Source organism: Antechinus flavipes, chromosome 2 (genome assembly GCF_016432865.1).
Source record: "Antechinus flavipes isolate AdamAnt ecotype Samford, QLD, Australia chromosome 2, AdamAnt_v2, whole genome shotgun sequence".
Classification (NCBI taxonomy): Eukaryota; Metazoa; Chordata; class Mammalia; order Dasyuromorphia; family Dasyuridae; genus Antechinus; species Antechinus flavipes.
This window is the reverse complement of record NC_067399.1, coordinates 103,750,603-103,773,498: the sequence shown is the minus strand read 5'-3', so window position 1 is coordinate 103,773,498 and position 22,896 is coordinate 103,750,603. Positions and strand designations below refer to the sequence as shown.

The following is a 22,896-nucleotide window of genomic DNA, read 5'->3' as shown; positions in this document are numbered from 1 at the left end:
TCCCAGTGTTCTTTCTTTGGGTGTAGCTGCTTCTGTCCATCATTTATCAATTGAAATTGAGTCTTTGTCAAAGAAATCCACTTCCATCAGAATACATCCTTATACAATATCGTCGTCAAAGTGTAAAGTGATCTCCTGGTTCTGCTCATTTCACTTAGCATCAGTTCATGTAAGTCTCTTCAAGCCTCTCTGTATTCATCCTGCTGGTCATTTCTTACAGAACAATAATATTCCATAACATTCATATACCACAATTTACCCAGCCATTCTCCAATTGATGGGCATCCATTCAATTTCCAGTTTCTAGTCACTACAAACAGGGCTGCCACAAACATTTTGGCACATACAGGTCCCTTTATAGCTAGAAATTATTAAGCCTGTCTTAAGAATACTGGAGAGTCTCTGATTACAGAGCCTACTTTCCCCTAAAAAGGCATTGAAAATGTCTTCAAGACTAAATTGGTCCAAGGCCACTAAGGTCAAATAAAGGTATATTGCAGAAGTACTCAGGTTTTCTTGGGCTTTTAAAACTTTTTTTCCATTGCCCTTTGAATAAACACTTTACTGACTAGAGATGCCATTATTTGGAAATTCGTTGATGTAGGGAGCTATGGCCATATCTATGCTGAATATCATTTTCATGCTATTGTCAAGTAAACTTATGGTCTATGAGTGCTTCATTTCAGCCCAATCCTCAAATTTGATCCCACCTAATCAAGTTTTTACCTAGAACTTCAGAGATAAGGACAGTACATAGCACATGATAGACATAATAAATGTTCATTGGTGGATAGATTGATTATAAAATTGTAGAGATTCATACATGGGGGTTCAGGAATGATAAGTTTGTCTTAGGTCATACCTTCTGGGTCTGCATCTTGCAGATGAGGTTAGATGAACTCATCTATAGGATCTCTTACCATTGTAAAATGTTATGGCTTATGTAAATGGTTACTTTCAGATTGTCACTCTGACAGACATTTTTAATTATTAGATATTGGTGGCATAAGCAAAATAACACCTACAATTTTAACCACAAAAATTCAAGAAATCTCTGGAAGATTTATTCTAATATTTATACATTTCATAATAAGGAAAAATATATTTTGACTTATTAAAGAGATACATATATATTTATGCACTTGAAAAGCAATAAAAAGTATATTTTCAGTTATTATTTTCTTCAAAATCATGTTCGCTGATTCCAAGAATTTTTAATTCTCTACAATGGGCATCTTAAACTTAACATCCAAAATAGAGCACATTATCTTCCCTCCCTCCCTCTTCTTTCTAACTTCCCTATTTCTGGTGAGGGCAGCACTATCCTTTTAGTCATCCAGCCTTACAATATTATAATCATTGTCAATTCCTCATTCTTGTCCCAGAATTCAATAAATTGTCAAATCTTTCTGTTTCTATCATGATAATAACTTCTTTCCATTCATATAACCACAGTAGTTTAAGCCCTTGCCACCTTTCTCCTGGATTGTTGTAATTAATGTCTCTGTAATGTCTTGCCTCCTCTAGAATCCTGCCAAAGTGATTTTCCTAAAGTGGAAGTTTAACTATGTCACTCCCTTACTCTATAAATTCCAGCAGCTCCCTATGACTTTAAGGATAAAGTATAATGTCTTCTATTTGGTATTTACCTCTCTAGTTTTCTTACACTTCATTCCCCCTCCATGTATTATGTAATACACCTATGCTTTCCTATTTGCTCCTCCTTTTACATAAAACTCTTTCTCCTCACTGACTGTCCTACTTGCCTGGGATACTACTTTATCTTCACCTATTGGAACCCCTAACTATTTTTCAATAGTTAGATGACACACTACTTTCTATAGGAGATCTTTCCTGATTCTCCTAATTTTGAGTATCTTCCCCTCAAATATTAATTTGTATTTATTTTACATGAATTGTGTATGTACTTAAACTTATACATGTTGTCATTATTAAAATGCAGGGATTATTTTCATTTTTTTGTTTTATCTCCAGTGCATAGCACAGTGCCTGGTACATATTAAGTACTTAATAAAAACATGTTGATTTATTTTAAAGGATGCAAATAGATTCAGCGTACTTTAAAATTGTGGCTGAATAGGCAAAGAAGGCTTCTCTAAAGCATTGGTCTTCAAATTCCTTTTTTTTTTTTTTTTTGCTGAGTCAATTAGGGTTAAGTGACTTGCCCAGGGCCACACAGCTAGGAAGTGTTAAGTGTCTGAGATCATTTTTGAATTCAGATCCTTTTGATTTCAGGGCTAATATTCTATCCACTGCACCACCTAGCTGCCCTCAAATTTCTTTTTACCTCATTTTACTGCCCCCCATCAATAAAAACATTTTGAGTACATGGCTCTATCTGTATATTTACTCATTTATAAGTTACATACATGTATAAATATACATAATAATCATGCATATTATAAGACGCAAAATATAAATTTCAAAAGGCCAAGATAAAATTTAAGAATGTTTTATCCTAGAGTCATTGGGAGCCACTGGCATTTGTTGAAATACTCTATGTAAAGCTCTTTGCAAACTTTATTTGCACTATGTTAGTGTTAGCTATTATTATGATTATCATTGTTATTGAGTATTGAGTAACATAGTAAGACTTGCATTTTAGGAAAATCACTTTGGCAGTTATATGAAAAGACTTGCAAAAGAAAGAGCATTTTGGAGAATATTGAAATAGTTCAGGTCAAGGGTGATGAATCAGGGTGATTGTGTGAGGAGTAAATTAGAGAGATTTGAGAGATGATGTGGAAATATAGAAGACAACATTTATGAGTAGGAGTTGGTAGTAAAGGATGACACCAAAGTTTTAAACCCACTGATTACAATGATGATGGTGTCCATGGGAGAAATGGGGAAGTATTGAAAAGGGGTGGGTATGCAAGGGAAGCTAATGTAATAAGATCTGATTACAACCCATCCTTGGGGACTCATTCTACATGACTCATCCTGTCTCACTGAAATATTCACCAGCTACAGTAAGTAGCAGAAGTTAATGTAAGAAGAGCTTCTGCCAAAGATCTAGTATCATGATTTACTATTCCACTTAAGAAAAATTTTGGATTTTCTCCTCCTTATGATTTTGGCAAAGATGCTCCATTTCTGGATACACTATTGCAAGAAGGATAGGGTTTTTTTTTTTTTTTTTAATGAATATATGGTTTCATGTTGTTTTTTAAAGCATAGCTGGCTTAGCTTGAAAAACACTGATGCAACAATTTTCCTGTGCTAAAGAAAGTTTGGAAACTATCAATTACACAGGATGTAGAGATGTCAAGACCATAAGATTATTAATAATGTGAATCATTAGGTGTTATTACCTGCCAAGTTTTGAGGCTTAAAGTAGAAAGCAAAAAATAAAGGAAGAGACATTTATTCTATGGCTTTCTCCCATTGTAGGAATAAGGATAGGGCAAGCTCTTAACAGACATCTCTCTTCCACTAGGCATCCCAGGAAATGCAACTTTCTTTGGTTCATACTTCTATTCAGATGTCTGCTAAGAAACCTGAATCTTGTTCATCATTAATTAGTCTACTTAATCTCTAGCAACTAGGTTTGTCAAACATTGCTACTAAGAGAATGTATAAAAGTTCCTTAAAAAATCAAAACCATAAAATTCTTTTATAATCAGTTCAGCTCCCAGGTAGAGTTGTCTTCCCTATCCTCTTATTGATTCTAAGAAGCAACCACTACCAGCAATGTGCATCTGGTTCCAGCCTCTTCCATTTGTGTGCTTGGTTCTAAAGAGAAAATACCTGTTTTAGCCTGCAAAGATTAGAGCTTTTCTCTCTCCAGTAGCCACTCCACAGCAGTTACTAGCTTGTTGTTTCTGAAAATACAACTTAGAACCTAAACCGGAATCTGCCTAACCCACCAGTTCATCATCTTTTCTCTAGTCATATTCTTAATTTGGATAATAATCCCAGAGAATCAGTTATGACTTGCAGAACTTCAACTCTTATCATAAACATATCTATCCCTGAGGCACTCAGATTACAAATGTATAGTAATAGTTCCTTGATCTTAGAAATATTGCCTGATTGGATATTAAATATTTTATTAAAAAAAACCCTTTTTATATATTATTGCTAAACTCAGGCTAATTGTGAATTGTTTAAGATACTTATTAGCAGGCCTTATTATGGTCTAAAGCTTCCTGGTTTTTCAGCCAACTTTTTTCTTTGTACCATTTTTTTAAAGGAGAAAAACCAAAGGTAGATCAGGAAAGGCCTAGACTTGCTAAACTATTTTCAAGGAACCCAGATTTCCTTGACCATTGCTTAGTTAATGTAGCTAAATCTGCAACTCCTATAATTCTCACTTCACTATTAGATTAAAAATTCTTTTATTCATTTGATATTAGTAATAATAGATAATAAAGTCTAGCCAACATTTTATATAATACTTTAGGGGTTACCAAGTTTCTTTTCTTTTCTTTTTTTTTTCCTGAGGCAATTGGCATTAACATGCCAATGGTCACACAGCTAGGAAGTATTATATGTCTGAGGTCACATTTGAACTCAGGTCCTCCTGACTTCAGGGCTGATGTTTTATCCACTATGCCACTTAGCTGACCCAGGCTTGCCAAAGTTCAAATAATCTTGCTTGATCTGCACAACAAATCTATTTGCTACTATAAAGTGGTATCTCAATTATTAAGCTTGAGAAGATCTAAACTCCAAAAAGTTAAGTGATTTGCTCAAAGTGACATTATAAAAAGCAGCAGTATTTATACTTTATTTGTAGAGTAGTTAAACTTTATACTGTTTGTTTGCTGAAACAAAACAGTATTTTATATCTTGAATTTCATGGTAGGTTAGGCTGGGAATGGGAGTACAGGTGCTGCACAAGTGATCATGAAGGCTGTTTCCTAAGGATAGAAAAGTTGTAATGGTCGCTAATGGAGAAAATATCCATATTGGTGAAATCATATATTTTTTAAAGTATATTCAAATAGATCCATGATCTGATCATTTTGGAGGTTTCTTCTAACGATGCCTATCCTTTATGACCCCTTCCCAATATTTTACAATATATTTATTTAATATTTAATAATATTGATTATTTTTATAATTTAATATCCAAATAATAATAATTTATTTATTTACCAGGAATATATCCAACATACTGGATAGATCTTCCTTGAATCTAAACATTGTGATGATGCTAATGGAGCATACTGGTCATGTACCTTTCACTTTGGACATATGGAAAGCCCATTTTCTCTTTGGTGACATCTTTTACAACTGTTCTTTTGCTTTTATGTCACAGCATATGAACACTTACCTAGATTCTAGATTGCCTTCTTTGTAATGCTAATCTTTTGTTCTTTTTAGGGAAGAATGTTACAGGTCTTCCTGTCATTCAGCATCACTGGTAAAATGTTTGTATTAAAAAGATGAAGTTTTGCTGTTATGGCAAGTTTGAGAATCAATAAATATGTTTTGCAGTTTTCTGAAAGCTCTATAAGTTCCTTTTCAATTCTGCGCCTAGCTCATTGTCTATATGTATCATCTGTTCCAGATATATATAAATAAAACAAGCTTTATTGGATAACCATTCAGATACATGTCAAAATCTAGGTAGTAGACAATTTTTCATTTGGTCTTTCTTGTATGGATACAAGGGGCAAACTCTCTTGAATGATTACAGATCTTTTCTAAAAAGTTCATGGCTTGGGATTTCATGCAATCAATACAATGTCATTGGCAAACAGGAACATCGGTAGCACCTTACCATCTTCTGGGAATTCCTCCTTAACTAGGACTCTTCACTGAATCTTCTCTTTCACAGTGGTGTAATAAAGAATAATTTTTTTTAGCACCATAGAATTGTAGCTAGATGGAACTTTATTTATTTATAACTTTTTATTGACAGAACCCATGCCAGGGTAATTTTTTACAACATTATCCCTTGCACTCACTTCTGTTCCGATTTTTCCCCTCCCTCCTTCTACCCCCTCCCCCAGATGGCAAGCAGTCCTATATATGTTAAATATGTCACAGTACATCCTAGATACAATATATGTGTGCAGAACCGAACAGTTCTCTTGCTGCACAGGAAGAATTGGATTCAGAAGGTATAAATAACCCGGGGAAGAAAAACAAAAATGCAAACAATTTACATTCATTTCTCAGTGATCTTTCTTTGGATGTAGCTGCTTTTGTCCATCATTGATCAATTGAAATTGAGTTAGATCTTCTCTTTGTCAAAGAAATCCACTTCTATCAGAATACATCTTCATACAGTATCGTTGCTGAAGTATATAATGATCTCCTGGTCCTGCTCATTTCACTCATTCCATAACATTCATATACCACAATTTACCCAACCATTCTCCAATTGATGGGCATCCATTCATTTTCCAGTTTCTAGCCACTACAAACAGGGCTGCCATAAACATTTTGGCACATACAGGTCCCTTTCCCTTCTTTAGTATCTTTTTGGGGTATAAGCCCCAGTAGTAACACTGCTGGGTCAAAGGATATGCATAGTTTGATAACTTTTGGGGCATAATTACAGATTGCTCTCCAGAATGGCTGGATTTGTTCACAGCTCCACCAACAATGTATCAGTGTCCCAGTTTTTCCGCATCCCCTCCAACATTCATCATTATTTTTTCCTCTCATCTTAGCCAATCTGACAGGTGTGTAATGGTTAGATAGGACTTTAGAGGTACCTACTCTAAACCCCTTCAACAGAACTTGTTACCTTTGCCCTAAAATTCTCCTTTCTTCTGAACTTCCTTATTTCTGTTAAAGATACCACTGTTCACGCATATATAAGTACATGTATGTATATGAATGTGTGTGTGTATACACAAGATGTATTATGGAAATGGAAACTGCAAGATTTGGAAACTGATTGGATATCTAGAGTAAGAGTGAAAACTTGATGGTTGCAAAGCTAGATACCTGGAAGGATAGTGCTTTTCTAATCAATAAGAGATAAGTTTGGAAGAGGGGTGAGATTGAGGGAGGGAAAAGATAACTGGTTTTGGATACGTTGAATTTAAGGTAAATGCCCATGGGCATCCAATTCTAAAACAATCTCTTTAGTTAAGGCTCTTGGTCTTTTCCCATTATAATGCTTTTTCCACAAAGCTGCTAAGGTGATATTTCTAAAGTTTGGAGGTCTAAACGAGTCACTTCTCTATGCAATAAACTCTAATAACTTTCTGTTGACTCCTGGATCACATAAAAAGTCCTCTGTGGCTAATTACAACCTGGCCCTTTCCTGCCTTTGAGGTCTTTTTTCATTCTACTCCCCTCTACACATACCGGCTTGTTTGTTGTTACTCTTACTTGAAACTCCATCTTCAGTCTCTAGATCTTTTTGATGGTTGTTTCTCATGCCTGAAAAGTTTTTCCTTTTCACTGCTGCTTATTAGAAGAAACTCTGGTTTTCTTTAAGACAGCTCAAATCTCCTCTTCTGCATGAAGACTCTCTGACTCCTCAGTTGCTAGTGCCTTCTTTTCCAAGGTTAACTTTCATATATTCGACTATATCTTGCATTTACCTCTTTATTTATGTCTTCTACATTAGAATGTAAACTCCTTGAACATCTGCATTGTTTTTGCTTTTTTATATCTCCAGTGGTTAATACAATACTTGGCCTGGCACATGGGAAAAGCTTAATATATGCTTGCAATTCATTTACAGATGAGGAAACTGCATATAAATATACACATACACATTTATATGTCTATATGTATGTTAAATCAGGCAGTAATCAAGACACTAATCATATCCAACTATGCTATTTCTTTATTTTTTTTTTCCCCCAAAGGCATTCCCCAGAAATCTTCTGCCTGTTCCTTGAGTCTAAGTAAGAAGAATTTTTGCTAAGAGTTAAAAGCTGTTTCTTAGTAGTTTAGGTGGGAACTACATTTAAGACAAAAAATGTAATTTATTTATCATACAACTTGGACTATTCCCAAATGCCTCCTTTCAGTAGTGCTTGGTTTGGTTTTGATTTTTTTTTCTTCAAATGAGAAAATAGTCTGCATAAAGAATGACTTTTTGAATCCTTATTTCCATGGTGTTACAGGCAGCCTTGAGAGGGAATTACTATGGTGTTAAAACATGATTTTGGCTATATAATCTCTGTTTCTTTCGTTTGTAATTTTCAAGAAAATTTATCCAGTGGGGGCTGCATAGAAATAATAGGGTCGTGGCTCTAATCAATTACGTATTTACCACTGAAGAGTCTTATTGTATCCATTTCATGGGGGCAAACTCCATGAATATATGAAATCAAATTAACCTATAACCACACTGAGTATCTCTCATTTCTAAAAATAAATAATAATCCGGTTGATCTTTTTCACAATTCGAGGAAGTCAGTCAGAGTCGACAAACCACAATGATGAGAAAGACAGGGACAGAAGCAGAAAAACCCTTCCCCTTTCCCTTCCCCTTCCCCCAATCCCCCTAGACACCTCCTTTGACTGAGGCGGCAAGCTAGGACTGCAGCAGCAGCTGCATCGTGTGCGCGCGCACGCCCCCTAGGCCTCTCCCTTGGATCTGGGCGGCGGCAGCCGGGGGGCGGGGGGACGCGCCTAGCTTCGGGAGCGCGCTCATGCAGCGGTTTTCTTCTCCCACAATCCAGAGGCTTAGGCGCAGGGAGGGGTGGAAAGAGAGTAAAATAGGCGGAAGGATATCGAGCGCGGAGGGAGCAAACGCTCTCTTTCACGGGAGGGCGGCTCGGGTTAGGGCGGAGGAGGCTGGGGGGTGGGTGGGATTTGTATGTGAAGCAGCATCAGTGTGTGATGCGGCTCTGCGGTTCGGGAGCCGTTACTCTGGTTCCTCCTGAAGGGGGATAGGAGGAGGCGGCGACGGCGGCGGTTGGGGGTGGGCACGGCTGTGATTTAGTCCCTGGGTTTTCGAACCTGGCCAGGGTCGGGGTCGGGGAAACTTGAAGAGGGCCTGGGGTTGAGACAGCGTAGTCGAGTCCCTATCCCTGGAAAGAGAAGGGTTAGGGGGCTGTGGGAGGAGACATGGTATCGGTGGAAGAGGAAGGGGGACAGAGTCGCCTTTGACTAGTGTGCGGCGGCTGCGGCTCGGCAGGATCTGCAGCCCCGGACACCCCCTCCCCTCCCTGCTGTGGTCTCCTATAGCTCTGGGCAGGGGAAGTCGGAGCCGGAGCCTCTGCGGAACCCTCGCGGACTGCGGGGCATCTGCTTCGGGCGCTTACTCCAGCCGAGAGCCGATTCTTTTTGGGGAGGGGAGCTTTCTCCGGAGTGTCTCCTCCCGGAGTCGGGGAAGCTCGTAGGGCTTTTTGTCTCAGCCCCAGCCCCCTCCAGATGCCTTTTCTCTGCCCCTCCTCGCCCTGTAGAGACATTTGCGGCGGCGGCGGCGGCTGTTGCTACTGGCGGCTGCTGAAGCCAGACCCCCGGGTTCCGCGATCGTTTCTCTCGGATTCTTTGAGGAGGGAGAGGGCTTCCTTCTCCACCATGAGATTCTGCTGCTCTGCGGAAATGTGGTTTCATTGATTCCTGCTCATTTGGGGAAGAAAAAAAATTAGCGATCTTCCACCAATTACCCTGGAATATTCTTTTTTGTTTCCCCAAATTGGGTTTAGTTCTTTAAAAAACAAAACAAAAAACCCCCAGCAACATACACACATCTGTAAGATGGAGAATGAGATTTTTACTCCACTACTGGAACACTTCATGTCCAGTCCCTTGGTCACTTGGGTAAGTGGTGGTTCCCGTTGGCACATTTCATTTTGGGGGTGGGGGATATATCTTGCGGCAGAAATGGAGGTGGGAGTTTGTGTAATGATGAAGGCCATTCATTATATTTTAGGTTAAAACATTTGGACCTCTGGCGACAGGAAGTGGGACCAATCTGGATGAATATGTAGCCCTGGTGGATGGTGTATTCTTGAATCAGGTCATGCTGCAAATGTAAGTGGCTTCTCCCTCCCTCCTCCCCCTTTTATTTTTAAGTAGGTGTTTCTTTTATGGTTAAAAAAAACCACCATTGTGAACTTTCAGCCTTTGGGTTTGAAGTAATGCTAGCTTTTGAACGGCTTTTTGTCCATGTAGGTCCATGTGGCCAAGCGTTGGTCTTTGAAGGAAATGTTCCTGTGCTATCTGTATTTGTTGGTATGACTTTTAAAATATTGTAAGGTGAAATAGAATTTCATTATTTTTAAAAGTTTCATTTGCCAAGCAGAGTGTATTGCTCCATGTTTGTTTTAAATACTGAAAATCAAATCCAATATATATCAAAAAGTAGCTACTACACTTCCAACCCTTATAAAATATTCTGCTTTTTGGAAAAAAGATGAAATTATCCAATTTATAAAGGAAAAAAACCAACAGATTTCATATGAAGTACATGAGTTTATTGCATGGTTATTTCCTTTGAACCTTTAGGACTAAAAAGAAATAACTCAACTTTTGAATCTAGTAAAGTAGGAACAGATTTCAGAAGATAGAATTACAGACAATTGTGATTGGTGAGGACTATTGATGTGATTCTAAAAGTTTTTAAGAAGTTTATAAAAATCTGGACTCCTGCCAGATTTGTTCAGAAGATACATTTTTGGTCAACTTAGATTTAGATGCATAAAGCCTTTTTTTTTTTTTTTTGACAACCAATAGATTGGATGTTCTTGAGTAGACACAACTCTTGGAGCAGAAAGGATGCTGGATTTTTTCATTTTTATATTCACACAAACATAGTATCTTGCAAGTACACATTTAAATTGGACTAAACATCACTTGTTAAAAACTCTTGTTTCTTATGCTGATGTTATATTGTATTAATCAGTAAAGTATGTTGCTATAGTGGAAGCTGATTATTGAAATCTCATTTTTTTTTAATGACTAAAAGAAAAAATAACACTTTATTTTCATCAATAAATCATATATTATACTTTGAGTTTTAAAGAGGTTGCCAAAAATGAAAATGTTTTTATGGTTTGGCCAATGTATAATGTCATTCTACCAAGAGGAACTAATATTAGCACCATAACAATTGGAACATTTGACAAAAAAGGCATTTAGCATTTTTGCTATGTAGGAATTTAATATATTAGTGGAATAAACATTTGTTTTTTGAGACATTCCAAAGAAAGACAACTTAGGATGTTTTTTAGTTTGCTTATATACATAAAATAAGGTAATAGATGACAGCTGCAAATTACTGTAGTATCTTTTCTGTATACTTGATAGGTATGTTCTAAGTCAGTGACAATATTTTTTATGTCATGGAATCCTTTTGAATCTGGTGAAGCCTATAAGCTTTTCAGAGAATAAGAAGTTTTAAAAATCCATAAAGTAAAGGCATAAGATTATAAAGGAAATCAGTTATATAGAAATAAAATTGTAATTTTGTTCCTTCCAAGTTTATACAACCCTTGAAATCTATCCACAGATCCCCTAGGGAATTTGTGAATCCTAGATTAAGAACCCTTTCTCTAAAGTAATTTTTGTGCTGTTTTTTCCCCCCATATATCTAGATCCCAAAGTTATTGGACTGCTTAATATTATCTTATTTACAAAATTTGAATTTTTTACACAAATTAGCAGTGTAGTGAGTGGCATTTTAAAAATTATTATCCTTATCAAATATTGTAACCATCTAACCCAACAGATGTTCATTAAGAGCCAACTCTGTGCCAGCCAACTATAAATTGCAGATAACAGTGCTAAAGTGTTTATAAAATGAGTTTCTTAACTGGGAATTACATATATATATCAATAAAATAATATGTCTGGTTAAAAAAAAGTATCTGGCACTTTTGTAGGAACTGGAGATACAAACCATATATAGAAAGATACATGTTTGAAAAATGTTTAGTTCTGAAACACTTAAAATGTTGAGAATCAGATAAAAAACATTTGAATTACACTTTTTTCAAGGTTATCTGATAGAAGATAAAATCGCCATAGGCAACTGAATAAATACGTATTTTTCATCTATGCAATTCTTTTTTTTATTTGCTTAAGTTTCTATCTGATTTATGGTAATCTTTTTGACAGGACTTTTTTCAAAATTAGAAACTTTTGTAATATTGGACTATTAAATTGCTAGGATAACTAAAATACAGTTCTATATTAAGTTCAACACATGACAGGAAGAGTGGGTATGACAAAAGATAGTCAGGATTTGTTCCCCTTATCTTGCCTCACTTATGCATTTAAAAAGAGTAATATTTTGAACACTTGCATTAGAAATTTAAATTTGATTACTGCGTTTAAGAAATTTTAAATTAAAAAAATTTAAAGCAAATGACTTATTAGATTTTTAAATATAACTTTTTCTTCCTTAAATTTTCTTCTGTTAAAAAGATTTTCACATATTGCTAAATTCAGCTGCATTGTCAAGAGACAGTGTAGATTGTTTTTACTTTTGAACATAAGTTTTTTTTTTTTTTTTTTTTAATATTGTCTATGCCTTTAAGTGGATAGTCTTTCAAGATTGTCTCTGATAAATCTTCTTTTTGGAGATTTACTTATACATAAATCTCAGTTTCTTCTCATCTGCTTCGGTACTTACATTACAGTTCCACCTCTCAATTTCTAAATATTCTCCCTTAAAGCTTTTTGAGTGTGTTAAATTCTGCTTTGAATAACTCAGCTAATGGATGTTGTTTTAAAGATTGTGTTTTAATTGAAAAATGTACAAAGAAAATGCAAAAAAGAGGAAATTATTTTTTTCTCCCTAGATTTACTGGTTAAACTATGTACAGATTTGTTTGAGTTGTTAGTTTAACTCCGTTTCTTAATAAATTAAATTTTTGTCAACTCTTTTGTTTTTTGGGGACCTGATTACATATTAAGCTGAGTATTATTACTCTTTTGAAATTTTAGATATTCTTTACGAAGTAGCCCAAACCAAAACTGTTAGCTTAATTTCTAGATAACATTTAGTTAGCCTTTTAAAATAAATTTCTTTGATGACTTTTAACAAGAAACTCTAGTATATTTTTAAAGCATTTTGTTCATGGTTGTCATTAGTATTTTTCAGTCTGTGACCTACATGCATATGCTAGTGTAATTTAAGAGTGTCCCATAGTATTTTAACTACTACCTTTGTATTACACATATGTTAATGGCATTAAGGATGCTGGTAAAAAACCAGTGGTTTGGAGTGATAGTTTTTTAAAAAATATATACAATATCAAGAATAAAAAGGACATTTTGAGGGAACTGTTAACTGGATATGATGATCCATATGCTTGATTGGCTTCATTACTTAAGATTCTGTTCACTTAGAATTATAACAAGTGCAGAGATGAATTGTGGAATTTATTAGTTTCTTAAATCAAATTTAAACTCTTTGAGAGCTTGTGACATGGCATGAATTTTCCTCCTACTTGGAAGCTATTGGTAGAACTAGAGTGATTAGCTAACTACATTTTGTGGGAGTATTTTCCTACTTTTATAATTGTGATTGGTTTTTCCTCTGTTACTTTATAAACAAATGTGACAATCATCCTAAAATAAGAAATCATCATTATTCTGTTGAAGATGTCATTCTGTAATCATCTTTGTACAAAATTTCTGCTTTAGCGGATCTGGGATTTCATTAATATGGGTATTCCCTTTTATTTGTACTGACCTCAACCCTTCTACTCTTTTTGGTTTTGTCTAATTTGTAGTCATTCACTGCTCAAAATCCTTTATAGAAAACTTACATAATGCTTTATGATTTCAGATAGGTCTCAACATTCTTTGGGTACCAAAGACTAGTCTGAGGCCAGTCATCTTTTATTATGATATGATCAGCCTACTATTTCGATTATTATTTTTTACATTGCTTTGTGTGTGCGAGTCATATTTGGCAGTGTGGTGCTGATTCTGTTGGCCTAGAGAACATTTGGGGGACTAAGGAGGAGGAAATGGGACATAGTTGTCTTCAAAAGTTTGAAGGACTATACTGTGAAAAAAGAAATAATAAGCTTCAGTATGTGTGGAGTTCTTTTTCTTTAAAATAATATAACAAGGGTTCTTTCTGAGAGCGAGTTCAAGTCCCTGTTGGGGTGCCAAAATGTGATGTTCTTTTTCTTCTTTAAAATAATATAAAGGTTCTCTCTGGGAGAGAGAGCAGGTTTCTCAGGGAGTTTTTCTGGAGGCAGCCTTAGTTTCAGTTAAAAGTAAATCACCCAAAAAGCAGCCAGGTGATAAAAGTTCAGATCTTTTATTGTCTCTAATATAGCCCGATTAGCTTAGAGGCCTATCTCTCTGCTTGGTTTCAAGAGCTCCCTCCGAATGTCTCCAAATCCAAAGGTTTTTGTCCTTCAGCCTCTGCCTCTGCTTTCTTCAGCCTCCAGCCCGCACAGAGATGGAATGAATCTCTTGTCTCCTTCACTTGGGGCTCGGCTAGCTTTCTGGCGAGTCTTTCAGATCAGCTTGGTCTCAGTAGGGGACGTGCAGGAGCCCAGCCACCTACCACAGTGGTGTGAGATGAAGATGAATCTGGTTGTGCCTCTGAGAGAGCCTTCTCAATCTCCAGCTCACTCTCCCTGAGAGCCTCTGTCTGTTTTATATGAGAGAGAGGAATTGTGGGATACGAGAGAGAGGGATTATGGGTTTTCTACCATAGTGCTCTCTGGCTCTAAGAGCTTCAAGGGAGGTGTGAATTCACAAAGTTATACAGTTAACTTTGTGAATCTCCTATACTTGTGAATTCCAAGGAGTAAAGATATAAACACAAGCCTTGTATCAATTAGTTCTACTTAGTACCTTGTTTCAGGTTCTGGCCCAAAACATCTTCTTGTAAGATCAGATCAGATCAGATCAATAACCTTTCAACTCTAATGAGTTAGCAGTTTGTAAAGATTCCAACAAGTATGACTTTTGTGGGATGAACTAGGAGCAATGAGTTATGCTTGCCAAGAGATGTATTTAGACTAGATATGAGAAAGAACCTCTTACTAAAACTCTCACAAAGTAGAGTGTGCTGCTTTGGGACTAATGGCCAATCAGTAAACTTTAATTTTCTAAGCAAGGTTCTAGGATCTGGGGCCATAAAAACATTTTAAGTGTGTCATAGAGGAGATTCATACTTGGGTTTGAGCTTTACTGCTTGACTAAATATTACTTTTCCAGATCTCAGTTGTTTTACTAACTCTGAGTTTCTGTGATTTCTTTGTGATTTTGGATCATACAAGAGTTTTTATTTGAAGATTGTAGTGCTCCCTAATTGATAGCCATGTATCCTCACTGGAAGATTGTTGGTGTTAAAATGGGTTTTTATCTCATACATAAGTATGACATTGTTGAAAATGCTTCATAGCTTCCTAAATGCAAAGTGTGCCAAGTTCATTGTCCATCTACAGTGTCTAAGATACACACACACACACACACACACACACGCACGCACACGCACACACACTCTGATAGACTAGTTTAGTCTGCTGCCTGTCATTGGCATGAGATAAGCTCCTTGAAGGCAGGGATTGTCTTTTTTCTTGTTTGTATCCCTACCTTCTCACTGTGACAGGGACATAATAGGTGTTTGGTAAATGTTTAATGAATTTTTTCAACTATATAGCTTCGTTAGACAAATCTGTTTTATAATTGTGTCCCTTATTGAGGAGGCTTTTTCAGGATTTTGATTGAATCATTATAAATATTTATAAACAGGAGAATGTCTGAAACTTTGCCAGTTGTAGGGAATTATTTGATTGAGACTCTGTGCAGGATGTTCCTGTAGTAATTGTAAGTTACTTTTAGTGAACATAGTTATATGTTGTTTTATGTGTTATGAACCAGAGTGATTGGTTAGCCACGTTATCTGAATGGCTGTTTTGAATTGTAAAATTAAGGAATTTTGTGGACTTATTTTATTGTTTAGGATTTTGAATACTAATGGAGAAATTAGTAGAATACCCTAAGTATCTTTTTTATGTACTAATCTTATGCATGGTGATTATTTGTATATGGTTCGTGTGTCCTGCTTGATATAGGAAAGAACAGTGCCATTGGAATAAGATGATTTGGATTCAGATTTTACTATGTGGCTTTGGGGAACCACTTCATGTTATTAAATTTTAGTTTTTTCCCATGTAAAATGGGAGGATTGAGTAAGATCATCTGAAAGATACCTTCAAGCTGTCAACCTATGAAGATTTTTTTCTTCTACTGTCTAACTTGGTACAGCTTAATAAAATGTTTGGCAAATAGTTGGGAGAGAAAATAAATTAGCTAGACTAGATTTCATAATTAGTGAATAATAGTACTACTCTTATTGTAATATCTAAATGTATCTTATTATATTTAAAGGTTACTTAGTAATATATGTTAAAAAAGAATTTTGAGCATTTTTATCTATAAGATCTTAATTTTGTACTCAAATAGTTTAATATAGTATTTCTCAAATTCTGGCTTCTTCTCTGAGTGAATCTTTTAGGTATGTGAAAAACAGTGTCAAAGAAAGCCTTTAAAGGTTGGCCAGGTTTATAATCAGACTGGATTAGTTTAGTAGTTTTAATCTGGGGTAAACTTCCTTTTTAAATGTTTTGATAAAATTTTCAATATAATTGATTTCCTTTGTAATCCTTTATATTTTTATTTTATAAATATAAAAACATTAGTTTAAGAAAAGTTTTCATAGACTTCACCCATGATAGGAAAACAAGGTGACTAATCAAATGCTTTTCTTTGCAGTCGATATAAAAAGCATAGTAAGATTTTATATTCTCTGTACTTTTCAGTGGTTTAACTGTAATAATATGATCTGTTATAAGAAATTGTGACGTTTGGTTGTTCTCTTTTCATATTTTCATTATGGATCCCCTCAATGTATGTATAGATCATTTTCCTAGAAATTTTTACATGTATGAGAAGTACACACATGTACATACATATGTGTAAGTGTGTGTTTGGAGAGAGGGGTGTGTGTGTGTGTGTGTGTGTGTGTTCGTGTGCCAGTAATTTTGCTCCTTTTAGTCCTTTTGGGGGAGTATAATTTTTTTCAATTCTTTTGTTATTTCTCTTTCATACAGTACTTGAAATGTAGTAAGCATTTAATAATGCTTGTTAACTGTTTTTTTTTTTTTTTTTTTTTTTTTTAATGAACCCTTTGATATTTTCAGGATTGTGTTCCCTCTTGGATGAATTTCCTTGAGGTATAGTTGGTCTGGTCCAGCTGCCCTTCCTGACTTAACACCTTTCTTAGTTCTTCATTGGTACTTTAGAAACAGCAGATAAAATGTCATTGATAATGAAGAAGAATATTTAGAATTATAGAAATGTTGATGTCTAATTTTCAGTTTATTTGTTGTCCTTTTTCAGTTTGAATTTTAATTTTGGAGTTATGACTCATTTGGGTCTGACTATAAGCTTTTTGTAAATTTATTTTCCTTTCTGCTTTTTTCTGTTTTATAAGGTAATATTGTTCATAATCTTCTATTGTAGTGATTTTATAAATGAGTTGCTGCTACATGTTTCTACCTGATAAGGAGGTCTTATGTTGGCTGCTTAAGGCACTTTCTGTGCATATGTGATTTCAGACTATATTAATAAATACTTTTTGAGTATCCTGTTAAGACTGTAATTGAAGAATTATGGTCAGGTCTGGGTTATGCATTTTAGGAAGATTATTCATCAGAGAGGGGGAGTGAACTCAACATTGATGTGAGGATTGGGACTCAACATTCAACAACTAGTTGATTCTTAGTACCTATGTGACCTTGGACAAGCTACTTAACCTCCTTGGGCCTCATTTTCCTCATCTATAAAATAGATATGTTTTACTTGGCTTTTAAGATTATCTAGCTCCAAGTCTTGATTCTGATTTGTCACTTCTGTAGAGCAGGGGTTCTTAAACTTTTTCCACTTACAACCCCTTTTTACTTGAGAAATTTTTGCATGATCTCGGTTATATATAGATATATAAATTAGGTATGCAAATCAAACATTTAACAGTTACAACATTGTGTATAGGCTTTTAAGAAGTTGGGCTATAGAGGTCATACATTTTCTCATCTATTTTCTCAGGCCAAGCTTGTTCATAATTAGATAGCATGCAGTTTTGAACGTTTTTGTATATGTAAATTATAAATTTTATTGACATAAAGGATATACATTTACAAATAACAACGAACTATACAAAACTATTGTAAATTCCACAGAGCAAATCAATTTTCATAGAATATTTTTGTTGATTTTTCTGAACTTTTGTGTCTGTAGCTAAGTTGTGATTGCTGTGTTCAAACTTGGTAAATGGTGTTGCATCCCAATTGCAGTTCAATTTTTATCATTCTTTTAACTTACATTGTTATAATGTTATATATATTGTTTCTCTAGTTCCTTTGAATTAACTTGTATCAGTTCATATAAATTTCCTCCTTTTTTTGGAGTATTTCATATTCATTTGTTCTTATAAAATTATTTCACTATATTCATGAGTTTGTGTAGTACATCTCCCAGTGGCTTTGTTTCTAGATTTTTGATTTACCAAACAAATATTGCTGTGACTACTTTGGTGCTTATGGTACTTTTAATTTTGCCCTTAATCAGTTGGGATATGGGTTTAGCAGTAGTAGTAGACAAAGACTGTGTTTATTACTGCCATTTTTTTTTAACCATAATTCCAAATTGGCCTGTCAATTCTTAATGTTCAATTTAGTCAACAGTACCAGAGTTGTACCCAACAACATTGGTTGCCTGGGTATCTGCCTTCTCTCTTCATGGACAGTAATAAAATTGATTTATAATTCTTTTTTTCCTTCTTTCTTACTAGATTTGGCTCATAAAAAATAATTGAATAGCATTATGTCTTCTAACATAATAAGCACTCTTGGTAGCATAGGGATTGATCTTTGGAAGTTTTGAAAATTTGTTTATAAAGGCATCTGGATCTTTTCCTTTTTTATTGGGTAATCTGACAAGTTGACCAATTTCTTATCCTGAGATTGATTTTGTTTAAATTATTTTTTCCTGGATTGTTATTTTTGGTATTTTTACATTTGTTCATTTAAAAAAAAAAAGTTGTATTTATTAGTATATGGAATTTCATAATAATTTTGATCATTTTCTTAATTTCTTTTACATTCATTATAATTTCCTCTTTTCGATGTTTTATTTTTACATAAGCTTGCTGCTTCTTTGATTCAGTTTTCTAATTGTTTATCAGTTTTATTTGCATTTTTAAAAAGCTAACTTATTTTGTCATTTTCATTGCTTTTTCATTTTAATTTCACCTCCTTTTTTTCTGTTTTCTTTTGGCTCATTTCTTTTCTTATTTTTTAAAAATATAGACTTAATTTTTTTTTTTTCTCCTTTACCTCTTGTAAGCATTTTAAGTTTGTCTTTCAGAATAGCTTTGGCTTCATCACATGGATGCTATTTTAAAAATTATAATTTCTAATTCAAAAAAAATGTTATTTTTATAATTTCTTTTTAAACCTAGAATTTTTTTGTTAGTTTCACATTTTATTTCATAGTAGACTTGAGAATACAATATGTAAATTTTCTCTTTAAACTTAGTTGTCTTTTAATTCAAGTATATGTTTTTTTTTTAATATTGCATATGTACTAGAAAATAAGATGTATTTTTGTGCCAATTATTATTATCTACTGTAAATTAGTTCATATTGATTTAGCATTTTCTGTTGTTTTGATCTTTACTAATAATTACTAAAAAATTGCTAGTGCTAATAATTTTAGTTAAATTAAAATTATCCACTTTCTATTAAGTCTTCTTCGATTTATTTGCTATATTAAGTGTATTGACATAATACTAATCATTCATTTTGGCATAATACATTTTTTAAATCTTGGTGCATTTTGAGGTTTACTTTTTGGAATTTCTATACTTTTATAACTTTGTGCTCATTAAATGTTTTTATTCACTTATTGCATTTTAATGCTTTGTGACCAACCTATTACTTTTTTTTTTAATTTAAATTTTGTTTTATTTAATAATAACTTTGTATTGACAGAATCCATGCCAGGATAATTTTTTTACAACATTATCCCTTGCACTCGTTTATGTTTCGTTTTTTCGCCTCCCTCCCTCCACCCCCCCCCCCCAAGATGGCAAGCAGTCCTATATATGTTAAATATCCAACCTATTACTTTTTAAAAGGCATTGACTTCCTCAAAACACTTTAAAAAATAGCTTGAGCTACTAGAGAGTTTTATCCTTTGAGTGAATCTGAAGTCCACATCTCTACCCCAACTCTTTTTTTCATGGTTATATCTTTAGCTGTCTGATGGATCTGCCCTCTTATGGCATCAAAAACTCTAAATCCAATTTTTGATTTATTGAGAAGCATCATGCCAAAGTCCAGAGAAATGTTTTTATCCTGGCTATGTTCTGTTTTGGTCATATTGCATTTGGAGTGTTGTGTTTACTTCTAGATGCTACTTTTAAGGAATGACATTGATAAGTTAAAGAAGAACCCAGAAACTTACATGACTTGATTTAAAGCTATAAAAGGTTTGGTTTAGTCAGTCAACAAGTATTTGTTAAACATCTTCAATATGCCTGGCACATAGGTGCTGGAGAGACTAGTACAAAGAATGAAATAGCCTCTCTTTTCAAGGAGCTTATATCCTAATGGGAAGATAACAAATACATAGAGAACACAAATATAAAATGACTAACTAGAAATATATAAAAATAGTTAAATATAAGACTGTTTGGGAGAGAAGGCATCATTAACATTTAGGGGAATCAGGAAAAAACTGGAGATATTTGGCTTGGAGAAGCTAGTTTTGGAGGAAGAAATATGTTACATGTTGGTTGTCTTCATAGATTTGAAAGCTTGTCATGTGGAAGATTTGTCATGTAGCAGAGGGCTGAACAGGGAGCAGTAGAGTGGTAAATTTAGAGAGGTAAATTTAAGTTTGGTATAGAGGGAAATGTTTTTGATAGCAACTATGCAAATTTGAAGAATTGTTTTTGCCTTGTGATATTTTTCTGTAGAGAGTTCTATAGGTACACAAGAATCTCACTAATGATTTTCAAGCAAAGACTGGATGACCACTTTGTGGGCATGGTATAGGGGGAAACTCTTGTTCAGGTATGGTTTGAGTTAAGGAAACTCCTTTGGAACTGTTAATTTCTATTATTTTCCAATTGTGTAATTGTATTGCTGAAACATTATTAAAACTGGCCTCATTGTCCATAAAATTGTCAATCTTCTCTCACTCCTTATTGTTGCTAGTGGCAACATTTTATTCCCATTTCCCTCCAGCTTGCCACCTTGCTTTGATTTTTAAAAAATTGTAGTACTTCTGTATCCATTTAGTTTGCTTTCTTCCATGTTTCTCTTGGATTAGAAATTTTTCTTACTCTAAAATTTCAGCCTTAGACCTAGACTTATACCTGGGTAACTACAACTGATTTATCTATACCAGCTCCATTCTTTATATGCCTGCCAGGATAATTTTTTCTCAAGACTTGTTTTACTTATTGAACAAATAGTTTTGTATATTTTATGTACCAAGAAAACGTTTGTGCAAATTTTCATCATGCAAATACTTTTTATTATATTCTTACCGATCAACTGAATCACAACAAAATTGATTAGCCTGTTATAAGGTCTTTCCTTTCACTATCATGCTTGGTATTCGTCTAACTTTAGCTGTTGTTATTTTCTAGTATATAGCTTCTCCACTTGAACCAAGGTTGAAAGCAATTTTAGAGAAGAAAATGATTTCTTTAAGATTTTTTTTTTACAGGAGCATATAGGGATTTCTTATAGGAATTCTAATATTTATAGTCTTGACAGTTTTAGATGAGACAATAACATAAGAAAAATAAAGCTCAGAGAAATTAAATGATTTGTCCAAGATATTACCCATATAGAAAGTAAGTGGAAGACCAAGGATTCAGACCGAAGTCCTTTAACTCAATATCCAGTGTTCTTTCTCCCAAATTATTAACAAACTTCCTTATTGTACTACCTGATAGTTTTCTTTCTTCTTTTTTTCTTAAATTCCTTTGTGAGATCCACTCTTGTCTAGGAGATATATATATATACGTGTGTGTGTGTGTGTGTGTGTTGTGTGTGTGTAATTTGTTTTGCTGCTGAGGAACAATTGCTCTCTTAATGTACTTCTCTCATTCAGCTTCTCTCCCATCTCTTAATTACTTTTCTGTTTCCCTGTTGAGTGAAATATATTTCTGTGCTACCCAACTCTTGTGGTTGCCTATCTGTTTTTCTATAGTTTGACCAATTCAGATGGAAGTAAATCAAATCAAATGATCTCCCCAAGCTTTCCTTTTTGTATTGGTCTTTTATTTGTATAATCTGATTTTGTGAGATAACTTATTTTTATTCTCTTTTCCCTTCTTTCTCTACCTCCCATATAATCTTTTTTCACTCTTGGTCTTTTCTTTTAAGATCATCACAATGTAACAAGACCACCAGGTCCTATTAGACTTCTATTATCACCTTGATGATGATGAATTGTGAGGAAACATATCTTCATGTTGTACTGCTAACATCTCATTCTTGTTTAGCCCCTTAAATTGAGTTATTCTCAATTACATTTTATGTTTCTTTTGATTTCTTTGTAGTATTTTAAAATTTCTGCTAAGCTCTGGACTTTTCAATACTTAGAACTCCTCTGTTTCATTTAAGGTTCATTTTTACCTCTTTAGGAATATACTTACTTTTGCTGGGCAAATTATTCTTGCTTGTCATTCTATATCATTTGCTTATATCATATTCCAAACTTCTCTGCTCCTTTTAATGGTGACTGCATAGTTTTGTATAATTTTGATCATAGTCCCTCAGTACTTGATTTCTTTTTTTTTCTGACTGCAGTATTTTTTCCTTGAACTATAAGCTTTGGATTTTAATTACGATGTTCTTGGGAGTTTTTGTTTTGGGGATTTAAGAGGTAACTGGTAAATTCTGTTTTCATTTTGTTCTCTGGTTCTGGGCAGTTAATTATTTCTTG

General features: G+C 34.3%; 1 protein-coding gene across 11 annotated transcripts in view; it reads left to right on the top strand.

Annotated features, from left to right (window-relative positions):
- The first annotated feature begins 9,426 nt into the window (after nucleotides 1-9,426).
- Nucleotides 9,427-22,896, top strand: part of CCDC88A (coiled-coil domain containing 88A) — a 142,224-nt gene continuing 128,754 nt past the window's right edge. For 3 of the 11 annotated variants that reach the window (XM_051975293.1, XM_051975294.1, XM_051975292.1), the window contains exons 1-2: nucleotides 9,431-9,714; nucleotides 9,827-9,927. In XM_051975293.1, coding sequence (XP_051831253.1) covers nucleotides 9,652-9,714; nucleotides 9,827-9,927 — 164 coding nt within the window. In that variant the 5' untranslated portion in view covers nucleotides 9,431-9,651. Of the gene's footprint in view, nucleotides 9,715-9,826; nucleotides 9,928-22,896 lie in introns of all 11 variants that reach the window. The other 8 variants (XM_051975297.1, XM_051975298.1, XM_051975296.1 and 5 more) reach the window with 5 other exon arrangements.